General features: G+C 39.7%; 2 protein-coding genes across 9 annotated transcripts in view; one reads left to right on the forward strand and one right to left on the reverse strand.

Moving 5' to 3' along the window:
• fhod3b (formin homology 2 domain containing 3b) overlaps nucleotides 1-4,377 on the reverse strand; it is a 168,219-nt gene extending 163,842 nt beyond the window's left edge. For 4 of the 8 annotated variants that reach the window (XM_064347897.1, XM_064347880.1, XM_064347886.1 and 1 more), the window contains exon 1: nucleotides 3,768-4,377. In XM_064347897.1, coding sequence (XP_064203967.1) covers nucleotides 3,768-3,932 — 165 coding nt within the window. In that variant the 5' untranslated portion in view covers nucleotides 3,933-4,377. The remainder of the gene's footprint in view (nucleotides 1-3,767) is intronic. The other 4 variants (XM_064347908.1, XM_064347919.1, XM_064347939.1 and 1 more) reach the window with 2 other exon arrangements.
• Nucleotides 4,378-12,569: 8,192 nt separating this feature from the next.
• On the forward strand, nucleotides 12,570-24,319 carry slc6a19b (solute carrier family 6 member 19b). Its single transcript, XM_064347954.1, has 12 exons — nucleotides 12,570-12,964; nucleotides 17,445-17,585; nucleotides 18,009-18,146; nucleotides 18,625-18,806; nucleotides 19,492-19,602; nucleotides 19,789-19,901; nucleotides 20,097-20,225; nucleotides 20,835-20,991; nucleotides 21,218-21,422; nucleotides 21,907-22,066; nucleotides 22,175-22,337; nucleotides 22,828-24,319. The coding sequence occupies exons 1-12, from the start codon at nucleotides 12,766-12,768 to the stop codon at nucleotides 23,032-23,034; spliced, it is 1,905 nt and encodes a 634-aa protein (XP_064204024.1). The 5' UTR covers nucleotides 12,570-12,765; the 3' UTR covers nucleotides 23,035-24,319.
• Nucleotides 24,320-24,434: the final 115 nt, after the last annotated feature.

The raw sequence follows: 24,434 nt of genomic DNA on the forward strand, positions 1-24,434 counted from the left end.
TAATGTATGTCTCAATCATTTGAAGCTAGCTCGGTCCATGAGATTATTTTAAATTGGCAATTTGTACAAAAAAAAGAATGAACATCACCGTCACCTGCAAGCAAGATCAAGCCTTCCCACTGTCATACCCCTTCTGAATAAATGGCTCTAGGTGAGCTCACAGCTTTAAACACAACACTGTGAAGTGTGTATGAATGTCACTCTCTATCATGGCACAGCTAGGCATCTAAACAGGCAGTTTTCATTTGTCCTGTGGTTCCTGAAGCTTACTGCTTAATTACTGTTGGTCTGGGAGATAAATCTTATGTACACAGTAAAGACTGCTTGTGTTTGTGTGTTTTCATTGCTGTCAGGTTTTTTTCTGTCCCGTTTTCTAAATCAAGGGTACGCTCCCGTCCCCACTGTCAGAACGGGCCTCAAAACAAGCGCCAGGCCCTTGCGGTCTTCCACAGCATCCGGAAGGTTCCGTGACTCATGTACCCAGGCTGTGCTGAAAGATGACAGGATCAAAGCCCATCCATCTGACATAATGACAAAATACCTCAATTAACTTTCATTGTGGACCTGCGTGACTTTTCAACCACCTAAAAAAAAAAAAATTCAATAAAAAATAAAAAAGCTAAGCACAGACTTGCATATGAACTTACATCCTCAAAACACTTTCTGAGGCTTGCACTGAAAATCATCCCAGGTGGTTTCCATTAAGAGCCCAAAGCCCTCTGGGAATCCGTTTTCTGAAGATGCTGCCCCCCGTAATAACTGTGCAGCGGTTTTAGGAACAGCTTTCCAGACTTCCTCAGTTGACAGAGTCACGCAAAAGGCTGACAGAATCCCTTTTTTTAACATGTCAGTGTTCAGGTCGCTGGCACGTCTTCAGAACAAAAGTGTAAATTCTGAGCTCAAGGAGGGTCGAGCGAGTCCATTTAAGGCTCGCAAATGGAAGGTAGCGGAGTCGCAGGGAGCAGATACAGCCGGCTGCCTGGTCCAGTCGCTCAAAACATTTCCTTTTCCAATATTTCTGAGCTGTTTCAAGACGGCTCCTTTAGACTAATGGAGAAAATGAATGTGCCACATGCAGTAAATCTACACGGCCTTTCCAGAAACCATGTGTGACAAACAGGACAAGGTTGTGGTTGTGGGGGGGAAGGGGGATAAGTGATAGATAGGGCGATAGGTAGAATGAAATAAAGAAAGAAGAAAGTGTCAGTTTACATTTGCGAATACAGCTGTACATTAATAAAGTTGAAAAAAAGGGGGCCGCAATTTGCATAATCTGATTTTATTTTTGTCAGAACGTCTCAGCACAGACGCGTTTCGGCACAGTGCCTTCTGGTAATATATAGCTGTATATTACCACAGATCTCTAAATCAGTAGCCACGTTTAAAGTACTTGTTCACAGTGTTTATCCCCCCCCCACCATTACCACCCCTATCAGATGGTAAATACAAAGCTAACAGGCTTAACAACAGTGTCCCACACAGACTGCTATCTTATAATACCTACTGTGTTTGACAGTATTAAATTAAAATATTAAAAGTTTAGAACCGCTTTGCAAGATCATTCAGCCAAATTCCTCCTGTAACAATACCAATATTTATTTTTGCAATATACAATTCATACACAAATGCTGGATAAGGGACTGTGTGATCAAAAAAATCCTGGCCCCTTCCTAGTCAAGACAAAAACATTGCCATGGTGACAGAGCTTGACTGACACAGAGCATCTGGTGGCAATGCAACAAGGTGGTGGTTCGCTTGCATGAGATAGAACCACATTTGGGGCTGATGTCATAGTCACAAGTGAGACTTGGGTCTCCCATGTACTTTAAACAGGCTGTCACTCTGACCTGCTGATCCCAAATGCAGCCTGTGACTAAAAGCGCTTGTATGAATAACAGTCCAGCCCCTGAGAACAAGTCCCAGTGTCCAATGAGAAGGGCTGTTTATAAGTGATGCTAATCACCATAGGTGCATTTCACTATCGAGATCAAATTTGCTTACTTGCTTAGTGAGTGTATTTTTAAAAAGCCTTTACTCCTACAAAGATTGCTAGAAACTACAACATTGTCCTGAATAGACCTGAGGAGCAATAACATTTTGACAACTGAGAAGCACAGAACTGCCATCCAAAAAATACATATACTGTATAGCCTTTTGTAAAACATTTGCCTTTCCCAGTACTGTACTTCTACTGGATAATGTATAAGGCCCTTCAATCCTTCCTCATTTTTCAGATACTACACGGTGATTGTCACCTTCGGTTAGTGTGCGAATGCGGCTCGCTTGGCCAAATCCTTTGTGTCCTGGCCACTTCTCTTGACAGCCAACAGGACCACATTTTCATTATTTGCTTGACTTGCAAAGCTTCCAATCTACCCTACAGGAGCTATGCATTTGGCATACCAACACATTAGCAGCCTCAAAATATCTACAGGAATGAATGAATCCAACTGTAGCACCACCGGCTACCTTTGCAAACTGGTCACGCTCACGAAAAGGGGCGAAAAGGGGATGTCTACTGGTGAAGGGGACATCTACAGGTGGACTTTCTTGGGCCTGCTAGGGTAATAAGGGCAGACATGGGCTTCCACCATGTGACAGCAAAGTGACATCACGGTCTATAAATTTCACTTACTAGTTTAATCAACTCTAAAAGGATCCAACAAGGCACACATATCAGAGTTGATTTTACACTCAAGATTTTGCTGTGTATCGCCATTTTTTTTTCTTTTTTTTAATTAAACAGCACACGTGAGATGCTCATCGCCATGCATAACAGGGGACACCATATGCACTAGAACTAGCAGGCCTGTGCCTATTTATTTATTTATTCGCGCGGTTTCATTTATTATGAGTAATTACCTACCTAGTGTCCTACAGCTTTTAAGTATTGGGGATTGATGATGTACATGTATGAATTGTTCGCTGTTTATTTTCTTTGCAATCCATTGATGGGAGGTGAAGAAAATGGCAACATTCTAGGTAGAAGTTAAAGTCCGTTCAACTCTTCTAATTACGCCACCTTAATTACATTCATTATCTAGGCTTCAGTGGTGAAATCGGGTTTATTTCCATTATGCGACTGCCGTGAGTAGGCTACACTGTAACAGAAAAAAATCAATGATCATTTGTCGATATTTTATTACAATAGACCATGACCATCCAGCAACTTACTCGTCACTTACTTACACTGAAAATTAATTGAATTATCTTTCAAAGAAATTCAACTGTAAGGAGACAAGCAGATCGATTATCTAAAGCACTGCAGCAGTTTCCCCTTACTGCGTACAAAACAGGATCCGAGCAACCTGCTCCCCCTCCCTCTCCGCGTCCCTCTCCCCGTCCCTCCCATTCGACTGTCACTTTCAGATGAGTGATACGGTCCGAGCTAGAGAGGAATTTTAGCATCACTATTGTGATACAGTAGGACTTGCGGGAAACGTAGCCTACCTACTTAATTTGACATTCCACAGAATCTGAGAATAGATGTGTAGCATACACTTAATACCAAACTGAATTAGACTGCAACAATGCAAATGACAACCGAATCACTTATTTTGTGATACCACGAAAAAGTTACTCAAGGAGACTTCAAATGGGTAACAGTAGTCTAGCTTTGTTTCTGCAGAATAGCATACTCTTGGTTTACATTCATTCCGTAATGCCTATTCCAAAGACAAAAATACGTCTGATGAAACATGAAATTATTTATTATTTTAAAACTCTGCAGAGCGGTACTTGAAGAGTACTTAAACCGTACGCCATACCTTATGAGGGGCTTTGAGCTGCCTATGGACTCCGGCAATCTGGTTTATGAGCGGAATATCTTCTCTGAATGTGTAGAGAGGTGGTCTCGTCGGTTCGGGGAAATTGGTGCTGTTGAATGGATCGGTATCATCTAGGAACTGAACCCTGCATACAAACGTAGCCATGATGTATCCATGCAAGAAGAATTTTTTTAAAGGCAAGGAGGTTTAATGACCAGGTATCTCCGCAATGGTGTCGCTTATCGCTGTCCCTTGTGTAACCAACAACAACCTAACAGCAGGTTGCAAAGTTAAGCAGTTCCTCGTCAGTCTGGCTTATCCTCTCGACCCGTTCCTGCGCTGGCTTCGCAGACAACTACAGAAATAAATCATGGATAGGCTAATTGTAAAATGGCATCTGGGATCCAGGATTCCTTCGTCTTTTTACCGTTTTATCTATTTTATTTATCCTTTCTTGCCTTACTGGGTATTTAGTCGCAACGTTGTTCAGTCGTGAAGGACGGTGGTGCCAAGGACATTAGGAGCAGGCAAGGTGCTGAGACAGACTGTAGCCGGGAGCTGACTGCCAGTCTCGGCGTCTACAGAGTAACTCGAGAGGGAATCGGGACTCCCCCCACCAGCTCAAACTCTGCCGTAGTAGCGCGCAACTTCTGAAATGCGGTGGCCAGTTGAAAGCAAGCCAGCGACCTCTAGTGACCATCAATTTAAACAAAGAATCTTACCCAGGCAAAAGCTGGAGTAGGCTATTTTTAAGGCTAATACTAAACTGTATTTATCCTGCAAGTTTTCCATTAACCGGTGGCTTACATATTGATTTTTCGTATTTTTAATGTATTTTTACCCATTAGGCCTATTTCTTAGGACTGCATTTTTTTGGTCATGAAACTGTGATAAGTTTGGCAGATAAAGCTAGTCATGACGTAATGTTTGCTGGGCCAATATTAATTTATTTAGGCTATTGTTTATTTTGTTTGGTTGCTCGATTAGAGAAAGTAGAAAGATCAATTAATCTATCTCTGTGCAGGATTATTAAGGGAGATCTATGTGAAACAATGTTACCGCCATTTTATAAGAATAATTAGGCCTAGCCTATAGGCCTATGTTAATCTAGGAATCAACCTTTCAATTTCCGCTGTAATAAGCAATAGGACGTGCTAGATGTAATGAGCAATACGAGAAAGATGTAGTCTTTCTAGGTCAAGACGCCAACACAAGTGCGTCTAATGTTGTTTGTAGTATATGTAGCTAAGCTACCAAAAATGCAATATTTTGCTGATCATATTTCGTTGTATGAGATTCCGTTTCTAAAGAAGCCCTTGCTAAAGTAGCTCTCCAGAGAGAGTGCAACTCTTCCCGTACAATGATCTCTTGTTGCAGTGCTGGTTTCCACAGTAACGACACGCCGGGTATCCGCAACACAGCGGAACGAGCAGTCAATACTTGTGCGCAGCACTGCGCGGGGACAGGATCTTTGTCACAGCCGGTTGCGTAACCCCTCCCCTGGGGTTACCATTGCTCTAGTCTGTTTTCAGATCGTTGTCATTAGCAACATGATCCGCCTAACTGACCAGAACACCAGCAAACAGGCCATTTGACACATTTTCAATGGAAAAAACAAAAACCCGCGGATTTCACCATATAAATTATATACTTGAGGCAATATGGTGCCCTGCAACCACTGCAACCAAGAACAGTGTTAAAATAGGCTATACGGTTCTTTAATGGACGCGGGCCAATGACAGACAGATCGCTTGATTACATTGGACTAAACCTTTAAGAGCATTAGTAACCTGTTGAATGTGATCTATTCTGAGCGACAAGCAGAAGCAAGATAGAGGTTCCACGCTGTACTGCTGTGGGAATAATGATATGTCTTTGATATCAATTTCATTTAAATTACAGCAAAGACATTGCTGTAAATCACATACAGAAATAAACAGTAAGCTCTACAATGTTTGGGACATAAATGGAATTAGTCATGTTTAGTACCTTGTGCATTAACTTTGTATGCATTGCTGCTTGAAGTCTGTGACCCAACATCACCAGGTGCTGAGTATCTTCTCTCTTGATGCTCTGCCATGCCTGTACTGCGGCCATCTTCAGCTCATGCTTGTTACAGTGGCTGGTTGACATAAGTTTTCTCTTCAGCATATGAAATGCATGTTAAATTTGATTCAGATTGGGTGAATGACTTGTCCAGTCAAAACATTTCCAGTTGTTTTCTTAGAAAAACTTTGTTGCTTTAGCAGTATGTTTGGGATCATTGTCTTGCTGTAGGATGAAGGGGTACCCAGTGAGTTTGGAGGCATTAACTTGAGCAGATAAGATGCTTCTGTACACTTAAGAATTCATTCTACTTCTGTCAGTAGTTTCATCATCAGTGAAGACAAGTGTGCCAGCGCCTGTGGCAGCCATACATGCCCAACTATAACACCCCATCCACCAAGCTTCAAAGATGAGGGGGGTATTTTGGATCATGGGCAGTTCCATTTGGCCTCTGTGCTTTGCTCTTGTCATCACACAAGTGAATCCTGGTCTCATCTCTCCACAAGACCTTTTTCCAGAAGTCCGCAGGCTCTTTTAGGTACTTCTTAGCAACCTTTAACCTAGCCATCTAGTTTGTACGGATTATGTATTATCGATATATTAGAAAGTGCTGTAATTTCTATATGATGAAACTAAAGTGTATAAAAACATTCTTCAATAAAAAATGAGAATTTGTACTTATATAGAATATGCACTTTGATTATAAATCTAGAATTATGGTGTACAGATGCCAAATGAAGAAAAGATGTGTCTTTGTCCCAAACATTATGGAGCTCACTGTATGTGGTCATTCAAAAAAAAACAAAGTAGAAAAAAATGAACACTGACTTAGAATTTTTGAATCGACATTCTTTCATCCCACAAGCTCACACAGGGTTACACAACCTCTCCAGTTATGTCCACAGTTATCCATAGCTGATCTCAACCCACTTCTTCCCTTATTTTTAGCCAGTCTCAGCCTAAGGCCAAGCTCTATAGTTCTTGCACGAATAATGCTCTCAGGCTTTAGAGCAGATTACTATTGGCAGCACAATGTGTAGTATAATGGATAATGGATTGTATTTAGGAGTATATACTGTAGTGATTTTCATCTGCAAGTGCTTCATTGTGAAGGGGTGAATTCATCTCAACCCAGTCTGTAGCACCTATTAGGGTGATGCATGGCAGCTATTCTGTGCCAGAAGGCCCACCACACCTTATCCAAAGAGGAAGAGGAGGGAGTTATTGAGCCAGAAAATGTTGAAGATTACAATTTTATTATATCTATCTTAGGCAACTATAGCCAAATATTTTCCAAATTTTGGAGGGCTAGCACAAGTTTTAGTTAAGCTGAAATATTTCAGTTTATTACCTTGTTTTGTTCAATTCATTATTATGTTGCCTGAGCTGTTTATTTGGCTTATTTTTCTGTTAGATTTTATTATAGAGTGTCTAAGTGTTAGGCTGAGACTGATGATTTAGCAGGCTACAATAGACGTTAATACCAGTTGCACGCTTGTCAGCTTCTTCCTCTGTGCAACACTAGAGGGCAGTATTGTGACATTATTTGTATGCATATTCCTGCGCTGTCTCTGTAAGGCTATTGTTTGCCTGTACCTGTACGTATACTTTCCCTTATTCAGAACAATATTTCCTTTAGAAAATCTAATCTGTTTGTTGAATAAATTCCAAAATGTTCAAAACTTTGCTCTGCTAGCAGAAAATAAGAGATTGAATAGTCCAAAGTGAGTCCCAGGCAAACTGAAAAAAAATCCCATTGATTAATAAAGTAATATAATAGATAGATAGACAGATAGATAGATACCTGTAGGTACTTTATTAGCTGCACAGCCTAGGTCAGTGGAATCTTTTTTATGATACAGATGAAAAAACATCCATGGTAACATAATCAGACAACAAGAAATATCAACACAACATATACAAACAACAAATATTAAGTACAGCATACTGCTATAAAGAGCACGAGTGCACAAGTGCGTGATTGATTGGAATGGGGATGGATGGATAGCATGGGTGCTTGAAACAGTTCCTGTTGTGGTTGGGAAGAAGCTGTTCCTGATCTGGTGGGTAGTGAGCTGTAGCACCTGCTTGAGGACAGTTGATGAAATAAGTGGTGAGCAGGATGAGAGGGGCTTTGTTAATAATGCGCTGTAGTTTAAATTGGGAGTGACTGTCCAGATTACTGCACCAGACTGTTATGGAGGAAGTAAAACTGCTTTGGATGATGGCTGTGAAGAACCTAATGAGTTGATTAAACATCAACTCATCAACTCTTGTTTTATTACTTTACTTTATCAGCAAGGCACAACAGCACCTGTATTTCCTCATACAGGTGCTGTTGTGCCTTGCTGATAAAGTAAAGTAATAAAACAAGTCTTTGTTCTTACAGTAATATTAATCATGGCACAGGAATAGTTCCTTTAAAGTATATCTCTACTAGTAAAATTGTAATCAGATTAAGTAGATTATGTATCTGATATTAACTCCTTTCCAGCAAGTACAAGGAAAATTCTCCAAAAGAATTATCATTGAAAAACATTATTAAGATCATTTAAACGTTGAATCTGCTATGTTCTCTATAGAAATGAGCTTCTTCTGTAACGTTTTGGAACAAGCATTACAGTATATTTTTTTTGTTTCTGACAACAGATGTACAGTAAATACTGTATGTTGTAAGAACAACATACTGTACGTTCTTGTGTTTGTGTGTTGTGTGTAACAGTGTTGGTGGGCGGCACGGTGGTGCAGTGGATAGCACTGATACCTCACAGGTCCTGGGTTCGTGTGGAGTTCTTTGTGGAGTTTGCCTGTTCTCCCCATGACCGTGTGGGTTTCCTCCAGGTACTCCAATTTCCTCCCGCAGTCCCATGCATGTTAAGCTAACTTGGGAGTCTAAATAGCCCATAGGTACGAGTGTGTGAGTGAATGGTGTGTGTCCTATGATGGAGTGCATGCTGGGATAGCCTCCGACCCTCCCGGGACCATGACCAGGAGTAAGCGGGTTAGATAATGGTTAGATAACACCGTTGGCAAAGTAATAGCCTGAGGCGGTGGGCCATCTTTCCCACACCTTTGAGACATGTTCAGCCATGGTGCTAAAGGCTAACAGGGACAGCGTCATTAACTCACCGATGCAGGCATGGATTCTAACAGACAAATACGTATGCAGAACAATTTCCATCCCCCAGCATCTATAAATATTAGAGAACATTATTTTTACAAAATTGAATTAGTTGAATACATGAGAAATACAAAATAGGTGGACTATTATCGGCACATGTCGTTAGAAAATGAAAGTCACTGGCAGTGGCCACACAGACACAATAATGCATGCATGCACACATACACATGAACAGACACATAAGCACAAACAAATACACCTGCTCTCACATTCATATTCATAGGCAGGCACAAACACACACATGCACATATAATGAGGCCGCAAACTTGGATACTCAGCATACACACACGTACTCATGCACGCGCACACACACACACACACACACACACACACACACTTTCCACTAACAGGTGAGATCAGGAAATCAGAATGCTCATCAGGGATAATGTTCTGAGAACATAATGTCCTAAATGTCTTAAAGAAAGAGACCAGACCAGAGAACATATATCTCAACAAGTATAATCAGAAGTGAATGCGCTCAGCTCAAAATGTTTAACAAGTTTTTGCTGGATTTTAAAGGTTATATAACATCATATAATCTCTCCAAATATAGCTCTCTTTACCGAACCACTCCCATTTCTATAACATCGTTCACCTTTGAGTTTACTGTGAATTGCCCCGTTAGTCATACAGTATTAAAGAGGGGCTATGAAACAGCCTGCTGACATGAACGAAGTGCAAAGGTGGAGAAGCCCCATACATACAGTAAACCTGGGGCAATCATGGAGCAAACATTTAATGGCATCCCCCACCAGGCATTCCAATGGACTATTCAAGAACAATCATATGGAATGATAAACCAACTAGATTTCTGAGAAATTAACTTTGGTCTGTCCTTGGTGTTGAAATCCTTGTGATTTGAACCCAGGTTATAATTTTTTATACTTACTGTAAAATGTTCCAAGAGAACACAGAAAGTTGTAAAATAAAAGCATATTAAGGAAATAAGGATTAGAATGGTTTGCCCTGCCTGAATGTCATCATACATGTTATCCCCTCCCACACACACCAACTCCCACCCTGCACGCAGCACGCATTTTGTACAAATTTTGTTGAAACCTTTTCAGTTTTACACAGAAGATATCCCTAGAAAATACATTGTCAAGGGAGGAGTGTTACTGTATATGCGACAGCAGTGAAAAACAACACTTGGATTTGATTGAGGAAGATGAGAGAATGAGACTTCATTAAACCAAAAGTTGGCTGGGCATATGTGATGCACTGATTTTAACCAATTATAGTTTGCTGTGGAGAGCAAATTTATTTGATTGGTTCAAACAAGTTTATGACTTATTTCCCATTTTATCTTTATGTATTTTAGGGTTTTCTTACTCTTCCATCAGTATTGACCAAATAAATTACTTAAAAAAAATAAAAATGCTGCACTTCATATTTATTTAACTACTTTTTCCATTTTGTGTTTAGTCTTGCTTTGCACATTTTAGATATTTGATCATTGTGCCTTTAATATGACATGATACATTTTTCCCTTAGCCTATATAACAAATTGCTCTAATGTAGAAATACAACTGTTGAAATGGATTCAGTTGTCTTTTATTTCCACAAAATTGTTTTGCAGCATATACGCAGGTCCAATAACCAGTACCACAGTATTAATGCCAGCCTGAAAACTGGCACCACCATCAAGCTTAATCGATAAGGATAAAGATAGACTTTGATTGGCTGCTTTACAATGACATCAAGCAAAGCCATCCACAGTATATTAAATTTTGCATTGTCACGTTCAGGTTTATGGCAGACAGTTGTGACTTACTGTGAATATCTTTCCAAGGTCATTGCTCTTACAATAGTCTCATAAAATCAAAAGGGAACATAATGTCCATTTATAGGAGGCGAGTACTGATTGCACTAATATAACAGTGTGAAATAATACTTCAGTACTGCTTCACCCGAACAGGTGACTGAAACCTGGATGACTGGCCAAAGACAATTATCACATATTTCACAAAAAATGCTGGCAAATGAAAAACAAATGTCTGCAATTTTGAAATAAAATAAATTAAGCTTTTGTGCCGCAAGTTCTTCTTGAATATATGTTATGAATTATTTTAGAATGCTGAGCGTGGGTATCACATAAACATAATAGTTACAAATTGGGTTCATTATTTTACTAGCTGGCAGAAGATGGGACTTCTGGTTACAGGATTGATATTATTAATTACCACTTCTGACAGTTTACCGATGACAATTAGAACACCTGAAGCAATTCCTGTGATGGATATCAGAAAATACATTCCAATTAACTCCAAGGCAGCTTGTACATATGAACCCATTCATTTCATAGCATTTATTTATAATTAAAAAAGTTCTATTTTTAAATAAAATTCATACATGGACGAATAATCAGGTCATATGCTCATATACAACCTCTGGAGGCATTCTATCATTGTACAAGCTACTTAGGAGTTGCTTTTATTTTCTTGCTTGTGAACACAAATCCCATGAATGCCCTCAAAAACTTCTTAATATATCTAAAATATTTTGGCCAGTCAAAAACATACACAAACTTAAATAGTATTTTAAAAATCCCAGAAAGTGATAAATATTTTTGGGTACAGCCAAATACTTTTCTCCAAGTAAAAATAATTATTTTAGCAATGGAGGCAAGTGGAACCATAAAGTTAGGTGCTTTATGTAGAAAGCCATCAGTGTCTTTTATACTACTGCAGTATTTGTTTTGTATTTTGGTATCATGTTCAGTCAGGGGCTAGTGGAGGTCATGTTTTGCGTGCTTCTGTGTGGTATTGTATGTGGGGGTACAAAGTCCATGTGAAGTTAGACCACACAGTTTTGATGTTTCATTGTAACCATGTGTATGCTCATGGGCTCAATATTTGCTGTAAATACAAGGTATTACCTGGAGAAAGGTAATGATGATAAGGTGTAGCCTCTGATGTTGCCAGGATACCGGCTGCTTTTAAGAGGATGTGATTTAGTCCACCTGATTATTTCTCGGACAATCTGTTTTTATTTGACTTTTAAATTTCCAACATGAGGCATAATTTCCCCACTTATATTGCATCACCACCTTGTTTTTTCCACACAGTTGACACAGATGTTGTTTGCACCATTATCATTTTCAGTATTTACATTAACATGTATTTTCTGCACGTGTTACAGAATTTCTGTTTTATATTTTATAAGAACCAGTGGTGTTTTGGGATATGACGGAAGTAATTGTTTGACCAAGGTTTTGTTGCATCAACAAGAGGAAATTCTACTAAGAATGTGTTTAATAAAAAAGACTTGTAGCTTGCAGTACTGTAACTGTGCTCCTGGGGGACTGGGTAACATAGAGCATTGGACTATGGTTAGAGAACGTTATCACTTCAGTGCTGTAAAGATCATAATCGGTAATTACTAGGCATAGGAAAAGAGGCTCAAGGAAGGACTGAAGTGGGTGTGTGTGTGCATGTGTGTTTGTGTGTGTGTGTGTGTGTGTGTGTGTGTTTGTGTGTGTGTGTGTGTGTGTATGTATCACATCCCTCCCTCTCAGGAAAGATAGCCATCAGGCCCCCCTGGTATGTTCCTCATCATGTTGTGTCTGGGTTCTTCCATCCAGCTGACAGGCCACAAATTCACAATCTCCTGTAGTGCCTGACCGTCCGTGCTAAAGGTCGCCACATATATAAATGTCAGCATCCTGTGGATGGATCCTCTCTGCTACTTCAGCTCCCACGCACAGACACGGACTCTACCTCTGCCAGATAGCTGCTCCCGCTGGGTTAAAGAGAGAAACCAGGGCGCACCATGAAGCTCCAGCTGCCGAACCCGGGTCTGGAAGACCGGATCCTGTCCCATGAAGAGCTTGCGGAGTTGGAGACGAAGGAGGTGGGAGACAGGCCCAAATGGGACAGCAAGACCCAGTACATGCTGACGTGTGTGGGGTTCTGCGTGGGCCTGGGGAACGTGTGGCGCTTCCCCTACCTGTGCCAGAGCCATGGAGGAGGTAGGGGCAATGGGGTCAGGGATCGGGGGTGGAAATGGTTTTAGTTTGGGAGCCACTAAATGCCATTGATCAGGACTGAAATAAGATTGCATTCTATCATTATTTAGTGTATATTGCTTTTTAGGTTTATTACCAACAGTTAAGCACTTGCTGATAGCCTACCATAAAATAGAGTCTCTCATTGGTAGTTCATCTTTAATTACTTGTGCATCTATGGAGATGCTTTAGTTATAGTAGGTAAATTAGACTGCCATCAGCATGACTCCACTTCATGGAGAAAGGCAATAGACTGAAGCATTAGCATATTTTAGCATAAACAAAAATGTGGAGCATATCTCTTTTATGAATTGAGTTTTTTTTTTCTTAAAAAAAACTCCACTCTCCATTTATGTCCATAATAATTTCTGCACTTTTTGCATTTGATTTACTCCATCACCCCCGTATTCACATGATATGTAGCATGTTAGAATTCCTATAGTATATAGGCGAGAGTTAAGCTTCGATCATACTGATTTTGTCCTAGAAATTCAAGGTTTTGTGGAAACATGCAACTAGACTTTACACAACAAAATACAAAATAAAATGAAAAAAAAAGATTAATTATTGTTACTTCTGACTATTTAAAAAATTGATATTGCAACTGTTCTGCCATAGACTGTATGCATTTGAAATAAAGAAGCAATTTACACTGCATGAGTTACTATGCAAAACAACACATGCTGTTTCACTCTAAGGAGTTCCAGACAATTGTCAATCATTTTCAACTCCTGGTCAGGTCATGTCCTCAGGACACTGTAAGCTGTTACTGTACCTTTTTTTCTGCGCGTGTCAGTTATACTGCAGAAAAAGAGAAGTGAGCAAAAGGAATGATGTTTCCAGACATATCTACAGTGCATGGCATTTAGTCTATTCTGCTTTCTACGAAAGATTCAATTTTTAACAGAACATCTTACTTATCTTATCTTATCTAAATGTATCTTAGCCAGTATAGGCATGCTCTTCAAACTACACAAGGTTAACTAAATAATTTTATCTACAAATGACCATTGCACCTTTAGATAAGACAATTTATTCAATGAAGATAATTAAGACAATTTTGAAGAAATGTCTACAGTATATGTAAACAAACCTGAATTATAGGGATATACAATAATTCCACAGTACCAGTCCTGCAATCTGACCCTGTAATCCAACTCAGAATACTCTAAAATTTGTTTTTGTAGATCCATCCTCATTATAGGAACCTCCAGAGTAAAATATCACTTTATAATAATTACAGAAAATGATCAATTATCAATGACTCATCTCAGCTATGACCAATGTGTGGTACCCACCTGGGTCATGCAAGGCGGCCATTTTCCACAACATTTTTTCCAGTGCTTTATGTTATACTCATCAAACAACAAAATGCAAAACAATCAATCCTTTACTGCAATTCAAGATGAACTGCATGTTAATCGCTCCATCACTGAAAGTTCCTCAAGGGGGCCGACAATGTCACCCACCTGGAGTAAAGAATGATTTTACTTCTAAAACAGTCAGAAAGTAACATAACAGCCTTTTCAAGACAGACTGATGAAGTACATTTATCTAAAAAATATACTCAAGATTTACTCCCTCCCATTTTCCCCTCTCTTATAAAGTTAGTGAACGCGCTACAGTAAATCCCTGCACCAGTCACTCAGAGACACTACAGTACATCCATTCACCACAGCTTTTATCAGCTGTGTCAACACATTACGATCAAGATAGCGAAACTACCTAAGTGGACTTCCCACAAGTGCTATCAACGTGCTGATATGGCACAAACATAAAATCTGGAAAGAGAAGGTGTTGTGAAATCACCTGTCAGATAAGACGATTATAATACCATATAGTGAAGCGTACAGTATGCCCTGTCTTCTGCACCTCCTGGGAGCCTCTAAGTTTTCAGGTGACCCCCCGACTCGCCACATGTGTCCCAGTAGGCTGTCAGAAAAGCTTAAACTGCTCAGTTATGCTTCATTTATTTATGATACATCACAAGAGGCAAGGGCTATAGCCTTTCTTTCCCCATTTACCAAGGGGAGTGCCTTTAGTTCTAGCTTTAGGAATGTATTTTGTATTTAAATATACTCTATGTTTAGTCTGGCATATGCCTTGAACTTCCACAGCAGTACGTTACTCGTTAACCATCGTCCAGTTTTTCAGATGGATGATCAGTTGTTGCAGAGAACGACTTATGGCAATAAAAATGTTGGTAGTTCAAGCTGACCTGCAAAGGGTGGCCCTGACATCACAGAAACTGAAAACTTTTGAGAGCGAATTGACCAGTCTATGTAGCAGTGGATAGTCTTCCAAACCCCAGCTAGCCCCCATCTAGCAAGTCAACTGAGAGGCTTAAAAGATTTTTTATGCCCACCATAATGAGGCTCTGGAATGAGTGAATCAAAAAACAATCCTTCATTGGACAGGTTTTCCTGTAAGAGTGTGCTCATGTGCTGTGCTGTGTCTGTGTGTCTGTGACGTCCTATGTTATTGCATGTGCTGTTTCCTATCTGAAAACTTAAGTATAACTCTGGCAAAGAAATTTCCCAATGTGAGAGCAAAAACACACTAATACTACTACTTTAATGATAATGAGTACGTACTCAGCTGTTATTGGAAGGGGAATTAAAGGCTGAAAAATAGTATGTGATTTAGGACAGTGGAGTGTATTATTACACAGAAATATAGAATGCTAATTGTCAAAATGTTGGAATGTTGGTGTGATGGTCTTTAGAAAACACTATATACAGTATTTGTGTAAAACAGTATCATCTGTTGCCATCATCTGCATACCATTGGATTACATGCTACAGGCCACAGTTCCCGTATATGCTTCACCTAACAAACATACCTGGATGAAATATCTCTAAACAAAACAAACTAAACGAAAGGGCCTACCATAATAGTACTGTTTTCCTCAGATGGCAAAATTATGTTTAGCATGTTTTTTTGTTTTGCAAGTAAAATATGGTTCATCAGATTTTAAAATTGCCCTTGCTGACATGTGTATCTAGCTGTGTAAATTACTGTTCAGTTGTGAATGGCTTGAAGAACTGCCTGTTGTACTCTGAGTTGGATTTCAACAATGGGACTGTGTTTATCTTGGACAATGCAAGTTACACACTGAAAGCACACTAGGAAACCCTCAATGACTTGATGCCAAAGGCAGACCGTTTAATATGCAAAGCTCACGCTGTGGCATTAGTGAGTTCCATTTGGCAAGGTAATATCCCCAGATATGACAAGCTTGTGGGAGTTGTTTTGAAGATGTTTAAACATTTTCCAGGCAGAAAGGTGCAGTACCTAGAGCTCATGAGGAATGCAATAATGGAGCAAAGTTCAGACCTACCAATAAAACTCCCACCTGATCCATGCAAAAACTAGATGGGACATTTAGTATCCTGTTCATTATCTTATAGCATTCCCAGCAGCTCAGTTTCCGTTTCAAACGTAGAACTGGCACAGCTCAGATGTGACAAGGGTTTAGGAGCACAGCTCACATCAATCACAGAACACAAAAAAAGCTTCATTGAAATGATCCACTGGTCTGGAAGCAGATGAATTAGAATACATGTAGTATACAAAATATGACTGAAGAAACAAAAATACTAAGCACTGTATCAACAGATGCACGGCCCAGTCAAAATGATAGATAGCCAAGGTGTCAAAATATTCAGAGAACTTGGGGAGAAACTGACAATATTGTACAACCCTGTGCCACCCCCCACCCCCACCCCCATGGATGATTGGGGAGGTGTATTGTGGTAATTGTCTTACATGGTGCTCAAAGAAGTTTCTACTGACGTCATACTGAGGAACGATGACTGAAATGCAGGCTAGAACACTGCTTTGGAAAAACGAATGACCTTAATGCAGTATTAATTTCCTCAAGAACACATAACATGATGAGAGACAATAGAGAAGCCATGGAAAAATTAAGTCCCCATTGTCGGAAACATGAACATTGCCCTGCTGAATTTCATTTCTTGCTGGAATGAGAAATCTGATTGGGCGCTGCCCTACCCGCACTTAAATGCTGTAAATCAGTAACTGGTCCTCACAATGTGCTCACTCTAATCCCATGAGAAACTTGCAGCTACAGTCATAGCAACACCAGGAACTTGTAACAATGCATATACTATGTGCCTTTATACAGGTTGAAAGAGGGGGGGGGGGGGTGTTCTGTCTGGTCCATCCATCCCTGCCCCCATCATTTGACAGTTCATCAGCAGTCTGGATATATGTTTTTCTCCATGCTTGCACCCTACACTTCTGAATTGATCTGAACTGTTAAATATGTGTCATTTTGAGTTGTGGTGATGGGAAAGTAAATGGTCTGGTGTCTTGATTTCACAGAGCCCTGGTTGGACAGAACAGTGTTCAACCCAGCAATGAGGGCATGGTGGTGCATGGCCTGGTTCGGGTTTGACCTTTGATACTTTTGTGTCCTCAGGCGCATTCATGATCCCATTTCTCATCCTGCTGGTGCTTGAAGGCATCCCACTCTTACACCTGGAGTTTGCCATCGGGCAGCGTCTCAGGAAGGGCAGTCTTGGGGTGTGGAAGACCGTCCACCCCTACCTGATGGGAGTGGGTGAGTCAGACATTAATGTTACACATTAGTCACTGTGGCTCAGGCATATCTGGTGTCCAGCACACACTGCATCACAGTTTATTTGTCCAGGTGCATCACAGTCTTCCAGCGGAGTAGAGTAATACACAAATATATATTTGGAAGCATGTTTAGCTAGAAAAATTTCAGGGTCTTCTTCAACTCATATTTTCAATATATGATCATTAAAAATTGAGTTTTGTTCATTGCTTATCAAAATAATGACACTTATCAAACTATTTAAGCACTGACAATGAATTAATTAAAAATTAATCTGCCACTCTTTTTGAATTACATTTAATTTAAATATGTAATTTTATCAACTAAATTTAAGACGCAGCACACAAAAATTCACTGAGAAGACTGAGTGAGGCACACTATACAACAGTGTTTTGTCTTTTACAGGAATTGCATCCATGCTTGTGTCCTTTATGATCAGCCTGTATTACAACACCATCATTGCTTGGGTGATGTGGTATTTCTTCAACTCCTTTCAAGAGCCACTGCCATGGAGCCAATGTCCTCTCAATGCAAACAAGACAGGTATTCATTTATTACCTGAATTATTTAGAAAGGCAATCATTAATCCATTTTGCTATACCTTTTCATAGAAGATACCTACATTTAGTGCAACCTACGTAAATATTACATTTGCTTATACTAATATATAATATGATGAACCATTGATTTTACACCTCAACTGTACTCACAGTGAGATATTCTGAAACTGCGCATGCTAAGCGCCTCAGTCAAATTTACTACAGCAGCAGTTCAACTGGAATTTGATTCCAGTTCTATAAGCACTACTCCACATTTCTGCCACAAGTCATTATAACTTATTATTTTCCATTATATAATTATTAATTATATTAATTATACAATTAGACAAATGCGTGACATCACATCATTACCCAGAGAGTGTTACATTAGATTACCCTATCTGTCCCCATCAAAAGGGTATTAACAACATTTCGCCACTTGCAGGTAAAGGGACTGATTATATGTGCTATGCCTTGGGCAGGTCTGGAGACAGAATGTGAGAGAAGCTCCCCGGTTGATTACTTCTGGTACCGGGAGACGCTCAACACCTCAGAGTCCATCGACGTGTCAGGCGGTCTGCAGTGGTGGATGGTGCTGTGTCTCGTGTCAGCCTGGGGTGTTCTCTACATCTGCTGCATCCGCGGCATTGAGACCACTGGGAAGGTAACAGTATTAACTCCATTCATTTATCCTTTATTTAAAAAATTCCTTCAGGAACCTTCAGACATCTTGGGTGCAGCGATGTTCCTCATGGTCTGGCACTGATGCTGTCCATGCTGCTCGCTAGTGTGGCAGGAATCCCATGGGGAGATAAGAAATAGCCATAGCGCCACTCAGGAAGGGAAGGGTTCAGCCTGTAGGCCCTTAGCTTCTTCATCATGCAATAGCGACCCCTCTGGTAATTATAGGAGAGTTATATAGCAATGGTTGTTGGGAAGCTCAGATGGTGGGCTGATGGTGAAAAGTGCCTGCCTGCCTGCCTGAAATACCCATTTCAAAGGATTGGTATCCAGTCTGCACCCTCTTAGATCGATAGCGTTGTGCAGATATTTGGGAGAATTACAGTTGCAACTGGGATTTAGAAAAAAAGAAAACTGATAGGAAAAATTGGATTAAAAAAAAATGAATCTTCAAAATGAAAATAAAGTGTAAAAATAAATGTCAGAAAATTGTTAGTCGGATTTGTCAAATATTTATTTTTAAATATTTGCAAATAATCTTGTTTTTGTCATCTGCATGAAGATAATGTACTACTGCAGCCAGATTGCTTGCTCTGCAGGGCAAATGTTAAAGGAACTTGAAATTCTATTTGCTATATGGCATCCCTCCATTTCTCTCTACTGGACAGGCTGTGTACATTACCTCCACGCTTCCGTACGTGGTCCTCACCATTTTCCTGATCAGAGGGTTAACACTGAAAGGGTCTCTGAATGGAGTTAAGTTCCTTTTCACCCCAGATGTAAGTATTGGTTCACAACTTTACGAATTCTACTGCCATATGATACAAACCTGGATTAACCATATGACTCTGAGCTTATGTATTGCTCCACATGAGGTTGTATGATTATAAATGCAATACAACCCTAACTATTGCTCCATAATCATTGCTTAAAAGCCCAATTTCTTTTTTAAAAATTTGCTGTAGGTCAATGAGCTGGCTAACCCCTCTACCTGGCTTGATGCGGGTGCCCAGGTGTTTTACTCCTTCTCTCTGGCCTTTGGTGGCCTGATCTCCTTCTCCAGCTACAACTCAGTGTTGTAAGTCACATTTTGTGCATCCAAACATGGGCAAATAATAACCAAATTTGGCCCATTTATATTACAATGTTTGGGGACCAAAATATAGAAGTGGGAATGAAATGCTACAAATACAATATATAGAAAATATACTAATAATCAATATGATGATGATGATGATGACCATAATGCATTTTATCATTCTTTCGTCTTCAGTAATAACTGTGAACAGGATGCAGTTATCGTCTCTATCATAAACGGCCTTACATCTGTTTATGCGGCGACAGTTATCTACACCATCATCGGCTTCCGTGCCACAGAGAGATATGACGACTGCATCAATGGGTATCTATCCAAGTCAGATCACCAAATGCACCAGGGGAAATGATATCCCGAAAGTTTTCCCAAGATTGCCCCAGTATTGACCACAACTCCATTTTAACTCATTTGCAGTCAGGGGCGCCACCAGGGATTTAGGGCCCCATGAAACGATCTCACATTGGACCCCCTCCACCCCAGAAAATCCTGTGTTCTAGTATTTTCTGTGGGCCCCTGTCAGTCAGGGCCCTTGGAGTCATCCTAGCCCAACCCCCCTTACGGTGCCCCTGTTTGCAGTGCTTTTGTCATTCTACCACAATATGCTGGTTTCAATCTGCTTCCGTACATAAGGAATTTATCCAAACAATACTTGCTTTTCATTATCTTTGTCAGGCTGAAAAATACCAGTAACTATAAAACATGTTATAATTAAACTAAAAGCTATCTAGTGACATCATTAACTCCTGATTTTAACCAATCATACTGTTTTGCAGTGTGTTTCAAATGGGTTATATGGCTCATTGATTGTGACACATTAATTCCCATATTTTGAGTTTCATCTACAGTAACTCTCCAATCGTTGCAGTAAACCTTGACACTGTGCAGCTGTTAAAGAAGGTCTCTTGATTTCTGTAGGAACATCCTGACACTGCTAAACACGCTTGATCTTCCTGAGGGAAGCATCACTGACAGCAACTACACCGAGGCTCTGCTAAGTCTTAACGGCACACATTCAGATGTTATTGGGCAGCTGACCCTGAAGACCTGTAATCTGGACACATTTCTAAGTGAGGTAATGTACTGAATGTTATTTCATAATATTTTACAGCGTGACATAAAAAATGTATAGATAACAATACACATTTAAATGATATTTATTTACCTGATCCATGTGATTATTGTCATCAACTAATTTCGCATCCCCTGTTCTGAGGGTGTCTGTGATACAACATTAGCACATCAGATGTGCAGGTAGTAGAGTAATAACCCTTCTTCCTGGTGTTCTTGCTTCCTCACAGGGGGTTGAGGGAACTGGTCTGGCCTTCATTGTGTTCACAGAGGCCATTACCAAGATGCCTGTGTCACCGCTGTGGTCCATCCTCTTCTTTGTCATGCTCTTCTGCCTTGGGCTATCCTCTATGTTTGGCAATATTGAGGGGGTGCTGGTGCCCCTTCAGGACCTCAAAGTTTTCCCCAAGACGTGGCCAAAAGAAGCAATCTCAGGTAAGGTTCTCAGGGACCGGCAGCAAATAGGGCTGAAACATACTTTGGGCACTCATAGAAGAGCGAAACGTCATGAACTGAAAACTGGATGGTGCTTACTAGCTGATCACCACTTAAAATCAACCATAGAGTATTACTGTGAAATGTAATTTGTTGTCAGTGATTTCCCATTTATAACTTTCTGAGGCGTTCAACATAGATAATAATACAGTGCCATGAAAAAATTATTCACCCCCTTGCTGATTTCCTCTATTACTGCATATTTGTTTGCATATACAGTGCCATGAAAAAGTATTTGCCCCTTCCTGAATTCCATAGTCCCACGAATACATTGGCATTTAATGGTATATAATTTGCAATAATTAGACAGCCCCCTGGTGGTCACGGGGCCCTAAGCAGCCACTCATATTGTTTGGGCCGAGCTAGCTCTGGATGTCCATTTTGTGTTTCTGGTGCTAAATAATTCTTTTTAATATACTTTCAGGATTGACTTGCCTTGTCTGCTGCCTCATTGGGCTGATATTTGTCCAGCAGTCAGGTAACTACTGGCTGGCCCTCTTTGACGGTTATGCTGGATCCATCCCTCTACTGATCATAGCTTTCTGTGAGACGGTGGGCGTGGTGTACATCTATGGGATAGACCGGTGAGACAAAAAATATTATTTCACTTGTCTTTGCTTATTTTGTGACTGTGGTTGGCACATGGTCCTGTTTCTCAAGTACTAAATTCTCATGGTGTATCTTTTTGACAGGTTCAATGACGACATTGAGTTCATGATTGGCCACAAGCCCAACATATTCTGGCAAGCCACATGGCGAGTGATTAGCCCTCTGATCATGCTGACCATCTTTCTGTTCTATTTCGTCACCAAAGTCAGCGAAGAGCTGTCATACATCACCTGGAACCCTGAATCGGTAGGTTTTGTCACAATGTTAATACAAGATCCATCCACTAAAGACTGGGATAGTTTTTTGAATGGTGTAGCTAAAATTAAATCTAGAAACCTTTTTTTTGAAAATTACTTTTCAGCCTATTTTGTAGACATTTCATCTGTACAGAGTTTATCAATGCATACCTTTAGTCTTGTGAAACTTGAACTGAAGCATATTGCAATGGTAACCTTGGAATTTGTTTTTAGCCTTCTTCTTTTATTACTATTTATTACTGAATTCCATTATCATAGGTCCCAACATATATCCCTTTAACTGCATTTGAGAGATAATCGCCATTACCAGAACAGTCAGTATTATTGCTGTGGTCTGATGTAAAATCTTCAGTCAAAGTGAGAATAGAAATTCTTTGTGTGATTGATATTGATCAGAAAATACACACAAAAACAATGCATAAATAAGCATGGGAGCGGCATTCTTCTTTTTTGATACATCTACGTTTTTCTCATTCCAGGAGAACTTCCCTACTCTGGAGGAGCGACCTTACCCAACTTGGATCTCCTTTGTAATCTTTGTCCTGGCTGGAATTCCAACTCTTGCTATACCTTTCACAGCAGTATTTAAATTCTTCCAGAACCGCTGTGGCAAAAAAGATGAGGACTATGGCAAAACAGGCCTGCCCACCATCTCCTCCACAGTTGAAATGAGTGACAAAGCATAAGACTTCAAAAGACTATAATAATCCACCATGGGATGGTAAACTGTACCTTGAACATTATAGTAAAATAGCTGAGACTTAAAATTTTTATTTTGTTTCAAACTATAATGGGATCTACAAGGACTGAAGCTAAATGGACTCATTTGATCTCTGGTTTCAGAGAGAACATTTGAATGTTGCTGCCATGACACTGACCTTTTATTCAGAGAATAAGATTTTGTCAGTTTTAAAAATATTTGGTTGGAGTACCAGTAAAATGTATATTTTTAGTAGGTGGAAAAAATTTTATCTATCCCAACTAGGGGGTGGGGAGGCCCATACTATATGTCTGTAATTCCTTTTTTTGCATGCACTGTCTTAGTATCTCTTAACGCTAAGGTCCACCAAGAACCATATATTTGCAGTGGTATACATCTTTGTCGTACTGACGGCTGTAGCATTACCCCAAAGAAATATGACCAGCAACTCCACGTGAGTTCCTGGTCAAAATCCTTTCTAAACTTTTTGTCTTTTGTACTTTTATGTGCTAATGTGCTAATGTTAATAAACTCATAACTAGGCATTCTAAAATATTAAGGAATATTTGGTGAATCTTTAGTTTGATGCCCCCAGGTGGGGGTGCTGTCATTATACACTTGAGCAAGATACTTAACCTGAATTGCTTTTGGGAAATTTCCAGCTATATTTAAGCTGTATATAAGGAACATAAACTGTGTAAGTTGCCTTGGATACGATTACTGTACCTGCTAAATGACTGAGGAGTAAATGTAATGTGTATCAGATAAAACACATGCAGACATTTTTACTGATAATTCCCTTATGATAAGGAATACTACAGCAAATGTAGTGTTCTTTATAATTAGTGCCATTAGTGATATTTTGAGTTTTTATCAAAGAAAAGTGTGACTTGTTTTGGATTAATGTTTGCTTTTTTGCATCAGTATATATAAAAAAAGTTTGCTGTACTATTATGTGCAAGTCAAACAAACAGCAATGAGAGCTTTGCCTTTCTGGAATGTTTGGAATTCCCGGGAATCAATAGGACTGCTTTCCTTTTTTATTTAATTGGTTAATGGCCTACCTTTTTCTATTTCAAAGCACCATTTTAAAGCTCCATTCCACAGAATTTTGTATCGGCATTAGCAATGTATTTCAGATATGTAGGTTTATATCTTCTGCCCTGCCACATTTTTTTCAGCTAACACACTGTGCGCATAATTTAGTCTCACTCCTTAGGCTGTTTGATATTTTCTGTATTGATTTCAAAATAAATACATCGGTTAAATTATGCAGTCGCTCTCCTTTGTCAGATTAATAATGGGGTCAAATTCTGTTTGACTTGTGCAGTATTTCCACATACACTTACGCTAGAATCAGACTTTGAATATAGAATATTTTGAATA

Source organism: Anguilla rostrata, chromosome 1, assembly GCF_018555375.3.
Source record: "Anguilla rostrata isolate EN2019 chromosome 1, ASM1855537v3, whole genome shotgun sequence".
Classification (NCBI taxonomy): domain Eukaryota; kingdom Metazoa; phylum Chordata; class Actinopteri; order Anguilliformes; family Anguillidae; genus Anguilla; species Anguilla rostrata.